This window comes from Zonotrichia leucophrys, chromosome 5 (genome assembly GCF_028769735.1).
Source record: "Zonotrichia leucophrys gambelii isolate GWCS_2022_RI chromosome 5, RI_Zleu_2.0, whole genome shotgun sequence".
Lineage (NCBI taxonomy): Eukaryota > Metazoa > Chordata > Aves > Passeriformes > Passerellidae > Zonotrichia > Zonotrichia leucophrys.
In genome coordinates this window covers 28434327-28451046 of record NC_088175.1, presented here as the reverse complement: position 1 = coordinate 28451046, position 16720 = coordinate 28434327, and the positions used below count along the sequence as shown (strand labels likewise).

General features: G+C 44.3%; 1 protein-coding gene across 6 annotated transcripts in view; it reads left to right on the top strand.

Annotated features, from left to right (window-relative positions):
* Positions 1-16720, top strand: part of ACTN1 (actinin alpha 1) — an 86165-nt gene that overhangs the window by 29689 nt on the left and 39756 nt on the right. For all 6 annotated transcript variants that reach the window (XM_064713561.1, XM_064713557.1, XM_064713560.1 and 3 more), the window contains exons 2-3: positions 10799-10913; positions 15894-16013. In XM_064713561.1, the coding sequence (XP_064569631.1) occupies positions 10799-10913; positions 15894-16013 (235 nt within the window). The remainder of the gene's footprint in view (positions 1-10798; positions 10914-15893; positions 16014-16720) is intronic.

The window sequence follows — 16720 nt, the reverse complement described above, 5'->3', positions numbered from 1 at the left end:
ACAGCTGCAGCAGTAATTTTTGTCATCCATCACTTGTAAACATGCCCTTCAGTTCATGTCTCTTCAGTACTATCCCCTTCTTCACTTTCTAAATATGAGGTACCTGTGTTTAAGGCCCTATTTCAGCCTCTGCTGAGACATCAGCCTGCACTTGTACCAGCCCCTGATGCCAGCTGTCTGCTCATTGCATTTCCAATTGCTTTCTTGCTCTTGTTTGTGCTGCCTGACTTGTTAGGTGTGATCTGCTGCAGACTGGCACAGTTACGTCGTTCCCCTCAGGTTAGGCTGGCAGCACCAGCAGCATGGACCAAAGCAGAGCAGAATGCACTGTGGCATGGATGTGGCTATTGAGAACACCTGATGGCTCCAAGCATTGGAGAGTGGGGAGGATTCAGGCACAGGAGGCTGCAGTTCAGACACGTTGGTGTCGCTTGTAGGGGTTGTGAACTGTTCCTTTTCCAGAGAGGATCAGTCTTTGTGGATCAAATCTCTAGTTTACTATGATCTTGATATAGGGAAATGACAAGAGGTAGGCTGTGGGTGTTCTGAGACCACTGCCAAGCTGCCTGACTAACACTGCCTACTTACTTCCACCCTCATCTTTAGTGTCACACTGAAGTGCTTTGGAGCACAGAGCAGCTTTTCGCCCTGTGCAGGGTAGTTCTAGCACAGTAAGATCCCTGTGCATCTTCAGGGCCCTTAATTCTTTGGTAGCACATGTGAATCAGAGTCATCTTGACCCAGGAGCAAGTTTTTTAATTTTGGAAAATCCTATTTCAGGTGAATGACCTTAACAATTGCAGACCTTGACTCTTCTGGAGCTGGGAATTATGCATTTTCACAGTTGCAAATGACTGTGAGATCTCTGAATGTTGACAGCACATTGTGTCAGGGACAGTGATGATGGCTAAGGGGATAAATGTAGCCAAAAGTCTTACTTCTTTTCTGTATGTTTTATCCAAGAGTTGGTGTTACTGGTGATGGGAGTGAAGCCCAAATGCATAGTACATCTATGCCATGTAGCCTATCCTTTCTGATTCCTTGCTCTTTGACAGGGACATCTAAGGCTTCAGGCCAAACACTGTTCTGGAGGCCCTTTCTTGCTTGAAATGCTGCTATCATATCTTTTATCCAAAACATTTGCCCTTAGAAAACCAGATTATTTCAAGATTTTTATGTTCTAGAGCTGCAGAGTCCCTAAACTTTTGACAGTACTTTTTGCTAGTTTTGCAATGTTCATACAGAGCAGTGGGCAATACATTCAGTTGTTTCAATTAGTCACCCTGTTTACATAGCTCTGTATTTTAAAAACCTGGATAAATGAAGCTGTAACTTCCTCTTCCTCCCTTTCCCATCATCAGCAAGGTAAACAGCCAAGGAAGAGCCCCAGAAAAAACACCACCTGTGAATCCTCCCAGGAAGCCCTGGGCAGTCCCAGATGTCTCTGAACCTACACTGCAGAGGGGCTTGTAGCCAGATCAGCTCCTGCACTGCTGGATCTCTGGACTTAGAATGAACTGCCAGGCCCCACACATATTCCTTCATGGCAGGAGCATGATGAGTCCTCATTGGAGCAGTTGTGTTTGTGTCTGCCTGGGAGTCCACCAGAGGGAAGGTGCTTCCCTGACCTACTTCAAGTTAAAAGAAGTCTTGTACCTTTGGCCCCAGCTCTCAGATAGGCCAGGGCTGGAGCAGAGCTGCATGTCCTGCTTTGTGTTACAGTGCCAGGTGTTTTCTGTCCTGCCCCCAGCCTGTTCCTGGGACCAGGTGGGTGACACCTCACCTTCACCAGGAAATCAGTACTGGGTCTGAATAAACCCGGATGGTGAGATATAAGGTGCAGGCTGCCTTCAGGAATATAAGGCTGCTTATATTCCTGCCTTCAGGAATATAAGGCTGCAGGCTTTCATCCTGGTGTCTTGGCCCTATCCTGTGCTGAGCAGTTGGAATTCAGCTACCAGGAATTGAACAGTCTGGCTTTCAGTGGTTTGCTGCCACTTTTCAGTCTATAAATAGTTGCATCCTAGTGTGGTAAAGTGATTTCTTCCAGTATATCTTGAAATGCTATAAAGCACATGAGAAATTCAGCATATAAAATGCAGAGACCAGCTCTGTTTAATTTTTGTTACGAGAGAGCTTGGAGGCAAGTTGACATTTATGAGCTGATTTCATGGGAAAGAGGAATATAATGAAGAGTCTTGCTAGTCTGAACTTCATGGTAAACTCCAAAAGACCTTACTTCTAGCCAGTTGATATCCTTGTATAGTTTTGGGGTTTTTTTCATTGTTTTTGCATGTTCAAAAACTTCTTGTGTTTTCCTAGCTATTAGTGCTCTCTGGTAACTGAGGAATAAAGAGAGCTCATATTTTACTGGTCTGAAATACCAGTCAACTCATTGATTTAATGGTCAGTAGCTTTCAAATACCAGAAGCAGATTCCTCATGAAATGGTGCAGCTTTGTAGCAGAAGTGGGGTTAAAGGCTCCAGAGGCACAAATGTAGAAGAGAACAAATATTTACCCTGTGTTGGACAGGAAGTGTGCTGGATTGAGATTTCTGCCCTCGCCACTTTAGCCTGTTGTTAGCTAATAAAAGGGCATGTTCTTGCTCCAAAGCAGTTAACACCATGCACTGGGAAACCCATGTGGAACAGACTTGGGGTTTTTCCTTTTTTGTCCTATCTTCCAGGATCTGAGAATTAAAAACTCTGCAAGACACTGAGGACTGTATTCCACTGAGCAAAAATAAAAACTCCTGCCCTGAATTTACTTGGTGCCTCTTGCAAGCGATGTGTTGCTGATTCATTGCCAGTGACCAAAAGGATGAACTGGCTGTCAGAAGAGTTTATTTTTTCTGTGCAGCAGCTCATAGCTCCTCTGGACAAAGAGAGACTTCAGTGGAGAACTTCACACTGCCAGTGAAATCCAAACTGGCTTATGCTGTTCCACTTAGGGGTGGAGCTCTTACTGCTGTACTGTTGTACTCATCCTGAACTGCAGAGATGGGTTTTGGAAAGTGACTAAAAAGTGACTGAGTTCTGTGTTTCCAAATTGCAGGGGCTGTGCCTGTGGGGTTGGTAAATTTACCAACCTGTGGGGTTGGTAAATGCAAGTAGACTTAAAATTTGCCTTTTGACCTTCAGTGATTCTTTATGCAGCCACCAGATGGTTCTTTGAGCAGATGCTGGTACTGCACAGTACAGTGTAATGATACCTCCTGTTTTCAGGGCACAGCACTTGAGAAAGTAGTGTGGGCTATATTTTGTCTTTCAGCTTAGAACTCAGCAGCTGCAATTAAGCCAGAACAGTGCATTAGCACTGATGCTAGTATTACTGAACTCCTTTTATGGAAGTGGTGAAACTGTGCTGTGAGTGTCTGTAATGATTCCTTCTGAATATCCATATAATTCCTTCAGCCCTTCTAAAAGGCCAACTCTATTGGAAGGCAAAGCTCTTCATTGTGCAGCCTACATCTCATTGAGCATCATACCTGTAATTCTTTAGAGGTCAGCTGCTGATAATGTAACTTGTCAACACAAACCAAGCTCTTTGAACTACCCCTGTGTCCTGGAGGCTGGGCTTGGAACATAAATACCAAAAGGGCTTATCAGATACCTTTCTTCTTTTCAAAATTGTAATGTGGCTTCCAGTGCAAAGCAGCATGTAGTGAAGGTATTTCAGTTTGGAAGATGAGATTGGGGAGTATGGCAAATGGTGACTTTTCTCTTAATTCAGGTTCGAATAAAAGGCCCTTTGGGTGGCTCCCTATAGTTGTGATGAGGTTTGTGTAGAGGATCTGCAATTCCTAGGGCTCCCCTGAGGGGAGAGGACAACCATTTTTGAGTATTTTTGGGCATTCTAGCAGATATCCAAGCACACCAAGGAGTAATCCAGGAGGTGGATACAGAAGTAAGGTTGTAGTAGGTCTGCACTTCACCCATCACTATTAAAAACCAATAATTTGTATGTGTATAAAGCTTCTGTCACATGCAGCACATAGGCAGAGAAAATATTCCGTGGTTTAGCTGTATCTCATGAACAGCCCAGCTTTCTTCACTGGGGTGGTTGGTGTGATCAGTTATGTCCAGCGATAGCCTTTCTTTGGCCAGGGTGTTGACAGGGCCTAGGGTTGCTTTGTACTTGCTGCCCAATTAAATGAGCACCTCCTTGTCAGCTTATATCACAGACTTGTGCAGAAAAAGAAGCTGCAACCAAGCCTGTCAATTGAGTCTGTGTTGAGTGTGGAGGAGAGTGTTAAGCAGCCACCCACGAGACCCCAGCATTTCTTCCAAGTGCTTTAAGATGTGAAGGGAGGATTCAGAGCAGTAGCATTAGGAAAGGGAAAATCACGATAACCTGAGAGGTAATGCTAGTAAATTAGTTACTGCTGAATGAGGGGAAACTGCAACTGGATTGTGGAGCTTTATTTTTCATGGCCTCCCCAGCCAAATCCTTCCAGTTAGTAAGTTGATGATGGCCTGGTCTCTCTGTTCAAGTAGCAAGAGAGAGGGAGAGTTGTGGTGGCCATGGGCTAGCATCTTCCTTAATTGACACAGTATGTTCTGCTTCCAGGCTACCAAGGTGGAAAGGATCCCATTAAGGGGCAGCTGGACTGCTTTATTAGTAATCCTATTGCTTAAAAAAAGCTCTGTGTGCAGTTTTCTGCCTGCTCTAATAAACTATTAAATGTTATTAGATGATTGCATCAGTCCTTGTTTCAGATAATTTAAATAAAATTCCTTTCAGCATGGACTTGGGTGTAAAAGTTGTTGCAAGAATTAGCTGCTTTGTCCCAGCAGTGCTGTAAGGAATGTGTGGTGTTGCAGTAAACAGAAGCCTCAGAGGGTTTGTGTCAGGCCAGGCAGGGAATGCAGCCCAGCTGTGCAGTCAGAAGCCCAGGGACACTGCTGACTGCATGGCTAGCAGAAATGCAGCACTTGCAGCTGGGTAAGTTGATTTTGTCTTTCAGCCATGTATGAAATATTGTTTGAACACCCTGCTTTTTTTTCTGGTGACTGGAAAGGGAGTCCTGCTGTCGTTTCCCCTACAACACTACGAGAAAGCCTGGGCTAGCACCCATAGCTTTCAGCCCACTCAAGACCTCCCTTTGCAGAGCATGTGTAGACAGCATCAAACTGTGCCACTAGATTGAGATTTGTGTGCTAGCATCTCTATCCCCCTCTTAACAGGAGCCAAACCTTAGTGAACAAATCTCAACAGCAGAGCTGTGTTGAAGTACTTGATTAAAATTCGCCCCTAGCACAGGATCCCAGGAATGAGGGGTGCCCTGGTGGCTGTGAACACTGCTGCTCTTTGAGCACAGTGGTGGTGGTCTGGAGAGGCTGTGCTCCAGTGAATTCTTCTGCTCCAGCCAGACCTTTCTCCTGCCAGAAGAGAGGCAATGAGCCCTGCTCTGTCTCACTTACAGCTTCTCCAGGGCTGTTACACAAATATGGCAGTCCCTTGGCTGTGTCAGAAAGTTTACATTCACCCATGGAAAGCAGGGCTGTGTGGAAGGGTTATTTAGCAAGGCGAGAAGTAAAGGGCATCTGGAAAGGTCAGATAAAGCTGGAATGTCACTGTCACAGCCACAAAGAGATGAAACTGACCATTCATTTATTTTTTTAGTATCTGTAATTTATGTGGCTGTGGTAGCCTCGACATTTACATTGCTAAAATTGCTCAGCAGCCAAAGTGCCTTATGACTGCCTTCTTTCAGCAAAGAGCTCTCTAGATTTGCTCCAAGTGGTATTGGTGCTGCTGCTTTTGGGGAAGAAACATTCTTTAAACTTCAAAATGTTCACTTACTGTCCTGCTTCCCTAGGTTTCAGGATTTCTACCTGAGCCACTTTGGTACCAGAAAGGTACTCAGATTGGAAAAAAGTGTGGAGGGGAAAGGTTATTGGCTTTCAGGAACAAAAGCAAATGTTGGGGAAGTGCAGAGAATACCAGAGAGTGCATGTGTACATGCACAAGTGGTAGGTTTGCAGTTGGCAGGACTTAGAGACACCTGGAAGGATCTAGCTGAAGATGTTGTCTCATTAGTGTTTTGGTTGCAGGACTAGCTATCATCTGGCTGTTGTTTTAACTAGCTCGTGACTAGGAAAGGGTTAATACACTGAAGAAGCAAGGACTTCTCATGTTGTGTCAAGAAAAAGGGTGTGCATGACTATTAAAATAGGTGTACAGGTAGCCTTGCAGAGGATACCCCAGCAGTAAATATACTGAGGCAGCGGAACAGTTAATCATATTTGCTTACTTTCGGTATTTGTTATTCTTTTTGTTATCTGACAGGTTGTATTGTGGTAGAATACCAATGTGCTATTGTTTGTGCAGGACCCAGCAGCCAAAGAGCAAGAGTTGATCTTGTTGTCAGGGATCTTGCTTAGGCTGGGATGTAAAAAGGAAAAAAATCCCAAAACCACAAACCCGAAAAGCTACGAATCATAGCTAGATAGGAGCAGGGAGTCCAGAGAGCACTGATGAGAAATGCATCCATGTACTTGCAAACACATGTGCTCCTTCATCAGACATCTTCCATAGTGAACAAGAGGCAAACCTGCAGGGGTATCTTGGCAATCTGTTGTGTCCAAAAATAAAATTGCAAGTACAATATATGGAAAGATCCAAGGGCCAAAAAACACAGGTCTGTTTGCACCTCTTGTGCAGTTGCCACAGAAAATTTATGGTGTGAGGTTTCTGTGCTATTATTTAACAGTAAGTAGTTTTCCAGCTCTAAAACTTCCATAAGCCTCAAGGTTAACAGACTATTTGTTTTCTTGTCTTTGGGACAGGGAGCTAGAAGTAAGCAGGAGAATAATCTCCAGACTCAGTGTCTGCAAAGAGCAAGGAAGAACCTCTGCTGTTTCTGAGCAGCTTCTTGCCTGGCAGTGTATTTTTGCCCTCTGAACTGGGTGCAAGTTACCTCACCACAACAAATGCAGGCGTGGTGGTTTTTTGTGTTTTTTTCCTTACCTCACTGCTCCCAGGGCCAGGCCTGCACCAGAAAGGTGGCTGGCTGCTTTTGACAGCCCTTTCCCCTTTTGAGAACTTGTTTGCTGGTGCCAGGCAGCACAGCAGGGCTTAGCTGCCACCGAGCCAGTTGCCACTGGTAGCTGTGACTCAAGGCGTGGGGAGGAGCGGCTGTGTTGCCCAGAAGGTGCCTGGGGTGAGTGGGAGGTTTCAGGAGGTTTCCTAGAATAACAAAAAGGATCCTGTGCAGATGCATGAAGCCAAGTCAGTAAAAATGGCTCTAAACAAGACTGCCAGGATTGCAAGACTCAGTGGACAGCAAAAATTTCAGCTCTCCCTTCTCTTGCTTCCGTTTGCTTTTCTGATTTCTCCAGGCTTCTCCTATCTGTCAGATCTCTTTCTGGTTTACTGCTTTGAAGTAAGAAGGTGTTTTACCCCTCTGCAGTATGTACAGCAAATACAACATAAAGCTATTTTCTGAAGATTATGTTTTGATAGATTTTGTTCTGGGTTGATCTGTGGTGAATAGAGTTTGTGAGTCCCACTGCAGTTATTAAATGCATTCATAATCCTGCTTTCTTTTAAAATGGCCTAATGCATCCACACTGGGATGCTGGTTGTTGCTGTTCACATATGCTATTGTGCTGCTTGTAGTATTATGCTCGTTGGAATTCCTGTGGGACCTTAAGATGCTTTGAGAAAATGTTTGTGCATCTGGGAACAGTCTCATGGAAACTGTCTGTGCTCCATCTATTCACTCTTCATGGTCCGTGTTCTTGAGAAGCTGAAGTGTCCATTCTGCCACTCATGGCTAATGGCAGTGTTCTGTGGGATTGTGTCACTCAGCCTGTCTGAGGCCATGATAAGATGGAGATGGTTCCAGCTGAGAAGTTGGTGCTGGCTCTGGGATTTTGTTTCCTATCAAGCCCTAGGCGACTCTTGCAGCAATAAAAATACTCTCACTGATCTAGTTATTCTGCCAGGCTTATTAATAAAGCAAAGTTTAGGAGATTTGTGGTTTGCGTTTAACTTCATCTATGTTTCTTTGAAGTGTAGAATTGGTGACTCTCTTCCACCCTCAAACTGTGCAGAGAGATGCCCTGTAGAGCTCCATTGGAATTATCAGTGATTTAAAGCAGAGATTTCTGATCTGCTTTGGGCTGATGGAGAACAAAACTGAAATTACTTCAGAGAAGTCAGACAAGAACTAAAAGCGCAGCCTTGTGGCCTGTGAGTTAGCTCTCGGGGTTCCTCCTCAAATCAACATGAATTCTGTAATGTCACCCAGGTCCAGACGCTAGCTCAAGGTATTTTGTCCAGATATGAGAAGGAGGTTCATGGACATCCACAACTTTTCTGACAAAACTTACTCTCATACTTTGACATACGATGATGATGGTATAGCATTTGAAAGCATCTCTGCTCTCATTGCCTTTTCTGGAAGAGTGAAGTAGCCTGGCTGCAAAAGGGAGCCAAATAAATTAACCTCTCTTTTTGTAATACAGCTCAAGTAGTAGAATGAAGAAAATAGCACCAAAAGGATGTACTTCAGGATACAGGGCCCTTTTCCAAATAAAACCACTCTTATTCCAAAAAACCCACAAAAAAACCAAAAACATCACAAAAAAACCCACCACCTTTTTTTCTTCTCAGGGGATTAACAATAAAAAGCAATGAAAGGTGCTTAATTACTTACTCTTCTTTTTTCCAAGCTTCCAAATCTGGGAGGAAACCAGGCCATTTTGAAAAAAGAGATCCCAGACTTTCACAATGCATGCATCTGTCCAAAGGGCCATTGCCATAAAAGTATTTACAGCTGTGCTGTTGTCCTGCCCCATTCCACAGTCCCAGTGGAGAATAAGGCCAAAGCACAGCAGTGGAAGGCTTGGCAGCTGTTGAGCAATGCTTTTTCCAAGGAAAGATTCTGCCACACTATTTGTGGTCTGGTGAACTCAAATGAGAGCAGGTTAGTAGTGAAAGCCCAGCTTTCAGACAATGAAGAACAATCCTGTTGTCATTTGGAGTAATCTTTCTTTTGAAATCCCATGCATGGCATAAGTAGTAAAGCCTTTCTAAATTTTTGCTGTGCTGTGATTCAGTATTAAGTGAGTTCTTCCTTCTGTGGTTCCCCAGCAGCTTAAAATGGCATGACTGCTGTGGTCCACTCCACCCTCCTGCTTGGCCCTTGTGTGCCCAATTTTTTTTTTGTAGAGGCTTGTTAAAATTCTGCTGAACTGCCTCCATGCACTACTGAGCAGAAGACCAGCCTTAAGAAAGTAAACAATTTTCTTTGCTGGGTCAGTGAGTTGAATTGTCTCCAGGACCACATCTGGGAGAGGGAGGGAAGACTTTCCTTGTGGTACCACTGAGCTTTTGGATACATTCATTTTTGAGTAACCTCAGACTTCTATTTAGAGAGTGATAGAGGGGTTATCAGGTTGTACAAAGGAAAGGGTTTACTTGGTCTGCTATTCAAACACTGGGAAACACATTAATTAGCACTCGAACAAACTTGTCTTCGTGGTTGCTACCATTTACTCTTCAAACAGTAGTTTTGTGTCAGCTTCTGCACGTTCAGATGAGATTCAGCTCTTTGATTCACCTATCTAAGTCTGTGCCACACAGAGGTGTCTGAGATGTTATATATTTGCTCCTTGTGCTTTGATCATGAAACTTTTCAGACTAGTTCACATGGTACTCTTTTGAGATAACTCCTGTCACATCTCTTGGAAGAGATGGTCTCTCCCCTGTCAGTGCCCCACTTGCCCATTGTTCAGAGCATGGGCTTACAGATTGCAACCACAAAAAATGTGTTGTCATCTGTTGTGGTGAAATTAATTTCTCTCACATGAGAGATGCTTTTGTCTTGACTAGCTGAAGTCAGAAGGTGCTTTCAAAAAAGAGTTTTGTTTAGCCTGCATAGTACTGGCTGTATTGTACTTTGGGCCTCCGTCTGTCCTGCACTTCAGACTCGGATTGTTATTCCAGTGGTGGTGCATGGTATCACTAATTACAGAGTGGCTGTGATTTCATTTTTGAGATGGCTGCAATGGTGCTTCTGCCAGAGGCTCTCAAGTAAGTGGAAGTTTGGGGCTGTGCTAGAGAGTAGTGTCACTAAGTAATGGTTACCTATATCCTTTCTAGGACCTGCGCTTCTGCTGAGATGGGTGATATTATCCTCATTCAGAAAGTATTTACTCCCCCATGTATGTGATGGGGGGGAAAGGTGGAATGATCACGGGAAAAGGAGGTCTGCTTAGCAGTTAGTCAGGGATAATGGAGGCAGCGGGACAGACACTACTGGGATGTGATTTATGTGCCTGAGGAGCTCAGCAGGCTCTGCTTCAGTGTCTAAGGGTTGCTGGGGGTGGAGTAGATCAGAGTGGTTGAAGAATGGTTCTTTTTTTCTCCCAAGCACCTCTCTAGAGACAAGATCATCTGGAATGCTGTTCTCTGTTCTTCATGTTAGTATGTGCTATCTAATACCACTGGAAGTCTTCAGCAATTTGGGCACTTAGCATGCTTAAAAATTGCTTTCAAGGTATTCTAAGCCAAACAGAAAATGAGAAGCCTCTCCAGAACATCAGATGTGCTGGAGCTGTGAAATGACTCTCAGATTCCCTCTGCTACAGAAACATCCTGCATCTTTTTTGGGTATTTAGAGGTGCAAATGCTTGTGCTCCACAGGGACATTGGATGGAGAGATGAGAACTTAATGAGCGTTTGTCATGGTACTTAACAGCACTGATTTGGTTGGGAACTGTTGTTTGGTTTGTGGGAAGATTACTGACTGCCTTTTTTTCCCCCCTTTCCTTTTCTGTGTTTTAGACATTCACAGCATGGTGTAATTCTCACCTCCGCAAGGCTGGGACGCAGATTGAGAACATAGAGGAAGATTTCAGGGATGGTCTTAAACTCATGTTACTTCTGGAAGTCATTTCAGGTGAGAGAGGTTCTGTGTGGTGCTGCCGTGCAGGATGCTGATTGCAAGGGCTGTAATGCTGCAGTTTTTGCTGGAATGGAAGAACAGCTGCTTCCTGATTCGGAACAAATTTCTCCCTACAAATATATGTCTCCAGCACTGGCCATTTTGGAATGTGCTCCAAAGCTCATGGCCTGTGCAGGCTGCCTATTGCATTCCTGCTCTGGCTTCTTGGCTTTTCTCTGCCTGTCAGGAATGCGCAGCCTCCTGTGAAGATCCAGGCAGGGCTCTTACTGCTTGGCAGGGCTGATGAAGCAGCTCTGGGAAGTGTGGGAATGTTGCACTAAGAGATCATGGCAGTGGGAGTATGATAGAAGTTACTGGAAGAAGGGAGTCAAACCAGTAAATCTTCTGTGTCATTCAGTTTCAGCCATGACTCAAGTTTTTCCATTCTAGTTTCAATCTGATCTTAATGCTCAAACCTTCATGGGGAAAAAAAATCCCAAAGAAAAGCAAAATCTCTCTGAAATAAAAGCAGGGACATGAACAAGTTAGGTCAGATTTGTTTTTATTCTGTGTCACAATTGTCCCACTACTAGACAGATATCTCCCAGGGATTATTTCATGTAAGCAGTAATCCCTTTTGATGTGCTCATGAAATAAATACCTTAGTAAAGTGTTGTAGGAGGGATTGAAGGAAGGCAAGACTGTATTTATCAAACTGGGATTGTTCACCCCAGCTCACAGACTTTGTTTTGATGGCTTTTGAGCCAGTTACAGCAATCCAGTGACTTGAATTCCTGACCTTGGTATATTTTTCAATTAAAGGGCCATGATAGTAGCACTCAGACAGTTTGTCCTATGTCCCTTTTCTTTCCTTACCTTCCCTTTTTCCATTTTATGTAAAGATTCTGTCAGTTTATTGTCAGTGTTTTTCAAAAAGTTATGAATATAGAATGAAATCTCAGGGAGTTTGCCCATGCTGGTGGTTTGGAGGGATCTGAGTTTGAAACACTATCAAAACTTTGCAGTGTGCACATTGTTTCTGCAGTGCTTGTAAGAAATGAGGTGGCAGAGTCCTGTTAGTGTATTTTCTGTATTTATGTTCCCTCAGAGAGGACTCTGGGGCAGATGGGCCTTGAGGGCTGAGCTTCTAATGGCTGGATTGGAAGATAGGGGAGAGAAGGATGTGTAGGAGAAGGCTGATGAGGCTTGGTGCTAAAGCAGGGATCTTGTATCTCATGCTGCTTCATTTCCTGGTGTCATCTCCCACTCTTCCTCTGCTGTTGTCCCTTTGGTAGCTCACTGGCAAGGCCTGTCAGATCCACCTCTGTTTGAGAAGAAGCCAGTGGCTTCCAATTGCAGTGTCACGGGCATGGCATGTCCCTGTCCCAGTGCAGAGTGGCTCTGTGCCTGCAGCTGCATGACCGGGGGCACAGGTGTGGGGGACAGCTGGGGAGTGCATCCCACCAGAGGCCGTGGTCCTTCACACTCTTAAGACTGAGCATCCTCTCCTTAGAGGCAGCAGAAGCTACAGTGCAGCTCTCCTAAGTACAGTGGCAAAAAAAGAGAAACATAGCACACGGTTTCCTCATTTCACTTCCATCATTGCAGTTCCCTTGTCCATTGTGAGTCCCCCTGCTCATGCAGAGCCTCCTTCCAGCTCCTCTAACAACCCCTTCAGTCCATAGCTGGGGCAGTAGCAGCCCATATGGGGAGCAATGTATGAGGGTCAGGAGTCCCCTGATGTTTGGCAAGGGCTCACCTGTACGTTTTTGCCATGGCCACTCATCATCTGCCAAAATAGTGAGTCTCTGGGTGGCTGTTAGCCCTCCAGTTCCAGCTTCTGGCCTTTCCTTTCAGCTCTTGGCTCACACTTTCCTCTTCACATACTTTGGGGGGCTGCTGATGGGAATTTGGCATGGCAGGGTTACTCTGTGTCCAGCTCATCTACTCTAACCCAGAGTAGGAGGCTGTAAGAGCTTTCAGCCATGAGAGTGCTGGGTCAGCTTGGCTGAGAGCCCTGTGGAGCTGAGTGCCTCCTCCACCTGGCCGGGAGCACTATCTCCCTCCCTCTGCCCCTGCTGCAGGGTGCCTGCTGCACTCTGCCGTGGCAGGAGGGATGGAGCCTCAGCAGGGAAGCTTCCTCACACCCCGGGGTGGAAGAGAGATTGCACTGGGACTGTGGGAAACCTGTTTCAGGGAGGGAGATCCTCACAGCTGTCCTTGGGAACACATTGGTGCCAGGCATCTGGGGCAAGTAGGAAGCAGTTTTCCTATCCAGTGCAGTTTCCCAAAGTATGGGGAGCAATGATGGTCTGAGTGCTTCAGTTTTACTCAGTGTGATACCTTCTGGTGGTGAGCTGTGCTGCTGACAGGTCCCCTTTGAGCCCCACAAGAGCCCCTTGTTCCCAGTCACTGTACAGCAGGGGAAGTTCCATGGACTGTCCTGGGATGCCTCATTGCAGGTCCTCTCTGATTGGCCTCTGTGGTTGGAAGTAACAACTGCAACCCCCTGCCCCAAAGGATACACTTTCATTTTTCACCATATATATTTCCTTCCCTTGATAAAGCCATTTTAGAAATAATAAAAGACGGAAAAAGGCTGAATTTACATTTAGTGCTTTTAAAATAAAGTTGTAAGGTACTTTTCCTCCCTTCAAACAGACAGAGTCACTAATTGAAATTTTCCCTGAACAAATTTGCAGGGAACAACTTCTATGCCAACACATCCTTGCATTGCTTGGCTTTTACAGCACTGCCTTGGGCTACTACATGAGAATCAGAATGGAAGCAAGTAGTAGACCATTTTCCTTTTGTCAGCTAGGAGAAGTACTGAGAAATAAAGCCAGTGATGCCAGTAGCTCAAAGTAGAACATATTTCTAGCCAGCTTCCTTTTAACAGTCCACATCATTAGTAATGTATGGCATGGAACCAAATGATGCTTTTTTCTGAAAATCTAAGTCTCTAATGAAGTCCAAGTCTGAGGGAAATGGTCATTGGGTTTTGAAAGCTAAAAAAGTTCACAGAGAAAGGATTGGAATCTGAGAGAGATTTGCCATCACCATCAGTGACTTGGGGATCTCATGGCTGTCAGGAAGAGCAATCCTGCCCTCCCCAGCCCCAGGGAGGGCAGGTCAGATGCTCTCCCCTGCACTGGCATTGCACATGGGCCACGAGGTGAATTGGATCAGCTTGCTGTCCCAGCTGAAATGTATCACTTGTCTTTATTTTTCTTTTTGCAAGGCTAGTTTACAGTCACGTTGAGCTGAAGGAAGTTTTAGCTGGCTCAGCCCATTTGTTGACATTTGGCTGCATAAGACTGCTTAAGTTTATTGTAAAATTACACATGAAAATGTCATTGTGAAACTGTTGCAAATAACTGTCACAAAAATGCTTCGGCTTTTTTTTCAGAATGACTAGCATTATCCAAGTGGAAAAATAAAGCAGTCTGCTGTGGCATGTACTTGAGGTTCCATTAAAGCAAAAGAATTCAGGTTTTCTTTTAATCCTAGGAAGGAGGCAGTACCATAAAATACATCTTTTTACTTAAATTGTCAGACATCAGTGTTTTCTTTTAAAAATGAATCTAGTTTTATGCTTTAGTGTGAGAGGTAATGGCACCAGTTTACAGTAACCACTGAAACACTTTTAAAGGATTGTAATTTCCAGACATTTTTCCTTTAGATGGCATTGTTATGGAGATAGTATTTTCTTCTCTGCTTTAGCTTTTCTTCACACCTGTGTTAGGAAACAAGCCAAGTGCTTTTCTTTCTCACACTTAAACCTCAAAAAAAAAAAGTGTTTGAGTCAGCTTACATTGACTTAAAAATTCAGTTCAAGATGTAGCAGGAGACTTTTGGAACTGAATAGGTCAAGTGGCTTGCCTAGACTTGCCCATTTGATCTCCTTTTAATTTTACCTTTTTTAAGTACAAAACCAGCTTAGGTTTTCTTTAGATTGTTTTTGCATTCTGGAGCTTGTGATCTGGAAGTGGATGTTCACTTCTAATGTTGTCATATACAGGTAGTTCCTGAAATCCCATCTAATTATATTCCTGATAGAGGTTTCTTTGGAAGGTCCACCTGTCCAAGCTTTAATTTGCTTACTCTGAATGTTTGGGTTATTGTTAATAAGAGCAGACTGTAGTTACAGGCAGTCTATCAAGAAGGACATGATTGCACTTAATGTACCTCTTTCAAATAAATAAGGTTGGGAAGTGCTTTTCCAAATCTACCAGCTTTGTTGCAGTCAGGAGCTGGGTGTTATCCTAAGACTGATTTCTGTCAGAGATTAACCTGTTCTAGGCTGCTTCCTTCTTTGTGCCTCAGTATAAACATTTAAAATGCACTTGTGTAAAAGACCTAGTATAGAGCTAGAAATACATCAGACTTAAAGAAAAGGAGTTGATGTGACAGTCCTTACAGTTTTAAAGCCACTTTGCCAAAGAAGTAATTTTATTTCCTGCTTCAGGCAGTTTTGGCCATTCAGTGGAGAGACTAGAGAGATAGGAGGTCTGAATCTTGGCTGGGGGAGAGAAAAGGCAAGGTACAAGATGTCCCTCATAGCTGACTATAGATAGTTCCAAGGAGAGATTTGCTGTGTAAGTTGGGTGTTGCAAATGCTGGAGGAGAGCTCCTCACCTGTCTTTGTAGGGGGCGAGTTTGTGCTCTTTCCAGGCCTTGTTATCTGTGGCTAGAGGAGGTTGGTTCCATTGCCAAACTCGGTGGAGATTTAACAGATTTTTTTCCTCTCTGATGCAAACGTCCTCTGAAAAGGACAGGTTCTGTGTTACTTACCTGGGATGCATCAAAAAGATACTTTTCTGTCTGATTTTTTCTGGGGTGCTTAAAATGGTGAGTATGGCTGTCCTGAAGGGATGCAGGGAAGTCTCTTTGCCAGGCTGAGCACTGGGAGCAACAGCACAGGAAACATGCACCAAGGAAGAGCAGGTTCAGAATTGTTTTCTAATACTATTTTTTTGCCTCTTTTCTTACTAGGAGAACGTCTGGCGAAGCCTGAAAGAGGCAAAATGCGAGTGCACAAAATATCCAATGTGAACAAGGCCTTGGATTTCATTGCCAGCAAAGGAGTCAAGCTAGTATCCATTGGAGCAGAAGGTAAAGGAACCATCTGATTTTTCTGAGCCCAAGCTGTGCTTAGCCCTTGCCTTTCTTTCATAGCAGCATGTCATTTCCCTTTGCACCTCCCTAGCCCTACTGTGTTCTTGCAGAATAAACAATTGAGTTAAAAATGGGATATAGTAGGCTTTTACTCTGGATTTAGATCTGGGCTTCACACCAGGCTGCCAAACCTGATTTCCATTTGGGATTATTGGTCAGGTCATCCTGCTTTTCTCCTGGCTCTCATGATTTAAGGAAAACTTTGAGCAATGGCAGAAACAAATTAATTGAGATATTTCTTTCTCCAATTAAGAAAACTCTGAATTGAAGCATAGCAACTATTTGTATTTAGCTTGTTTCAGAGCTGCTGGAGAAGGATCTCTTGCTGGAGGACATTGCATGGGTCAAAGCCAAGTGCAGTCCCCAGGATAGGACAAGGACCCCATAGGTTCCAGTTTTCATGGCTTCCAGGCTTCTGGTTGTGCACCCTACGTAGCTGGATGCTCTGGCTGGAAGCCTTTAGCCTTTATCACTGTATTGAGACCAGTGTGGGCAGTCTCTGGGATGCCCTCAGGAACTTGCAGACCATGCAGAAGCCAGGCAGCTGTGTAGGATTTTTGTCTTTTTAGCAGAGGTGGTGGATGTTTCACAGATATGTCACCCAAGTTCCAGAAGGGCTTACAGGTTTTCATGGCACTTTTCTC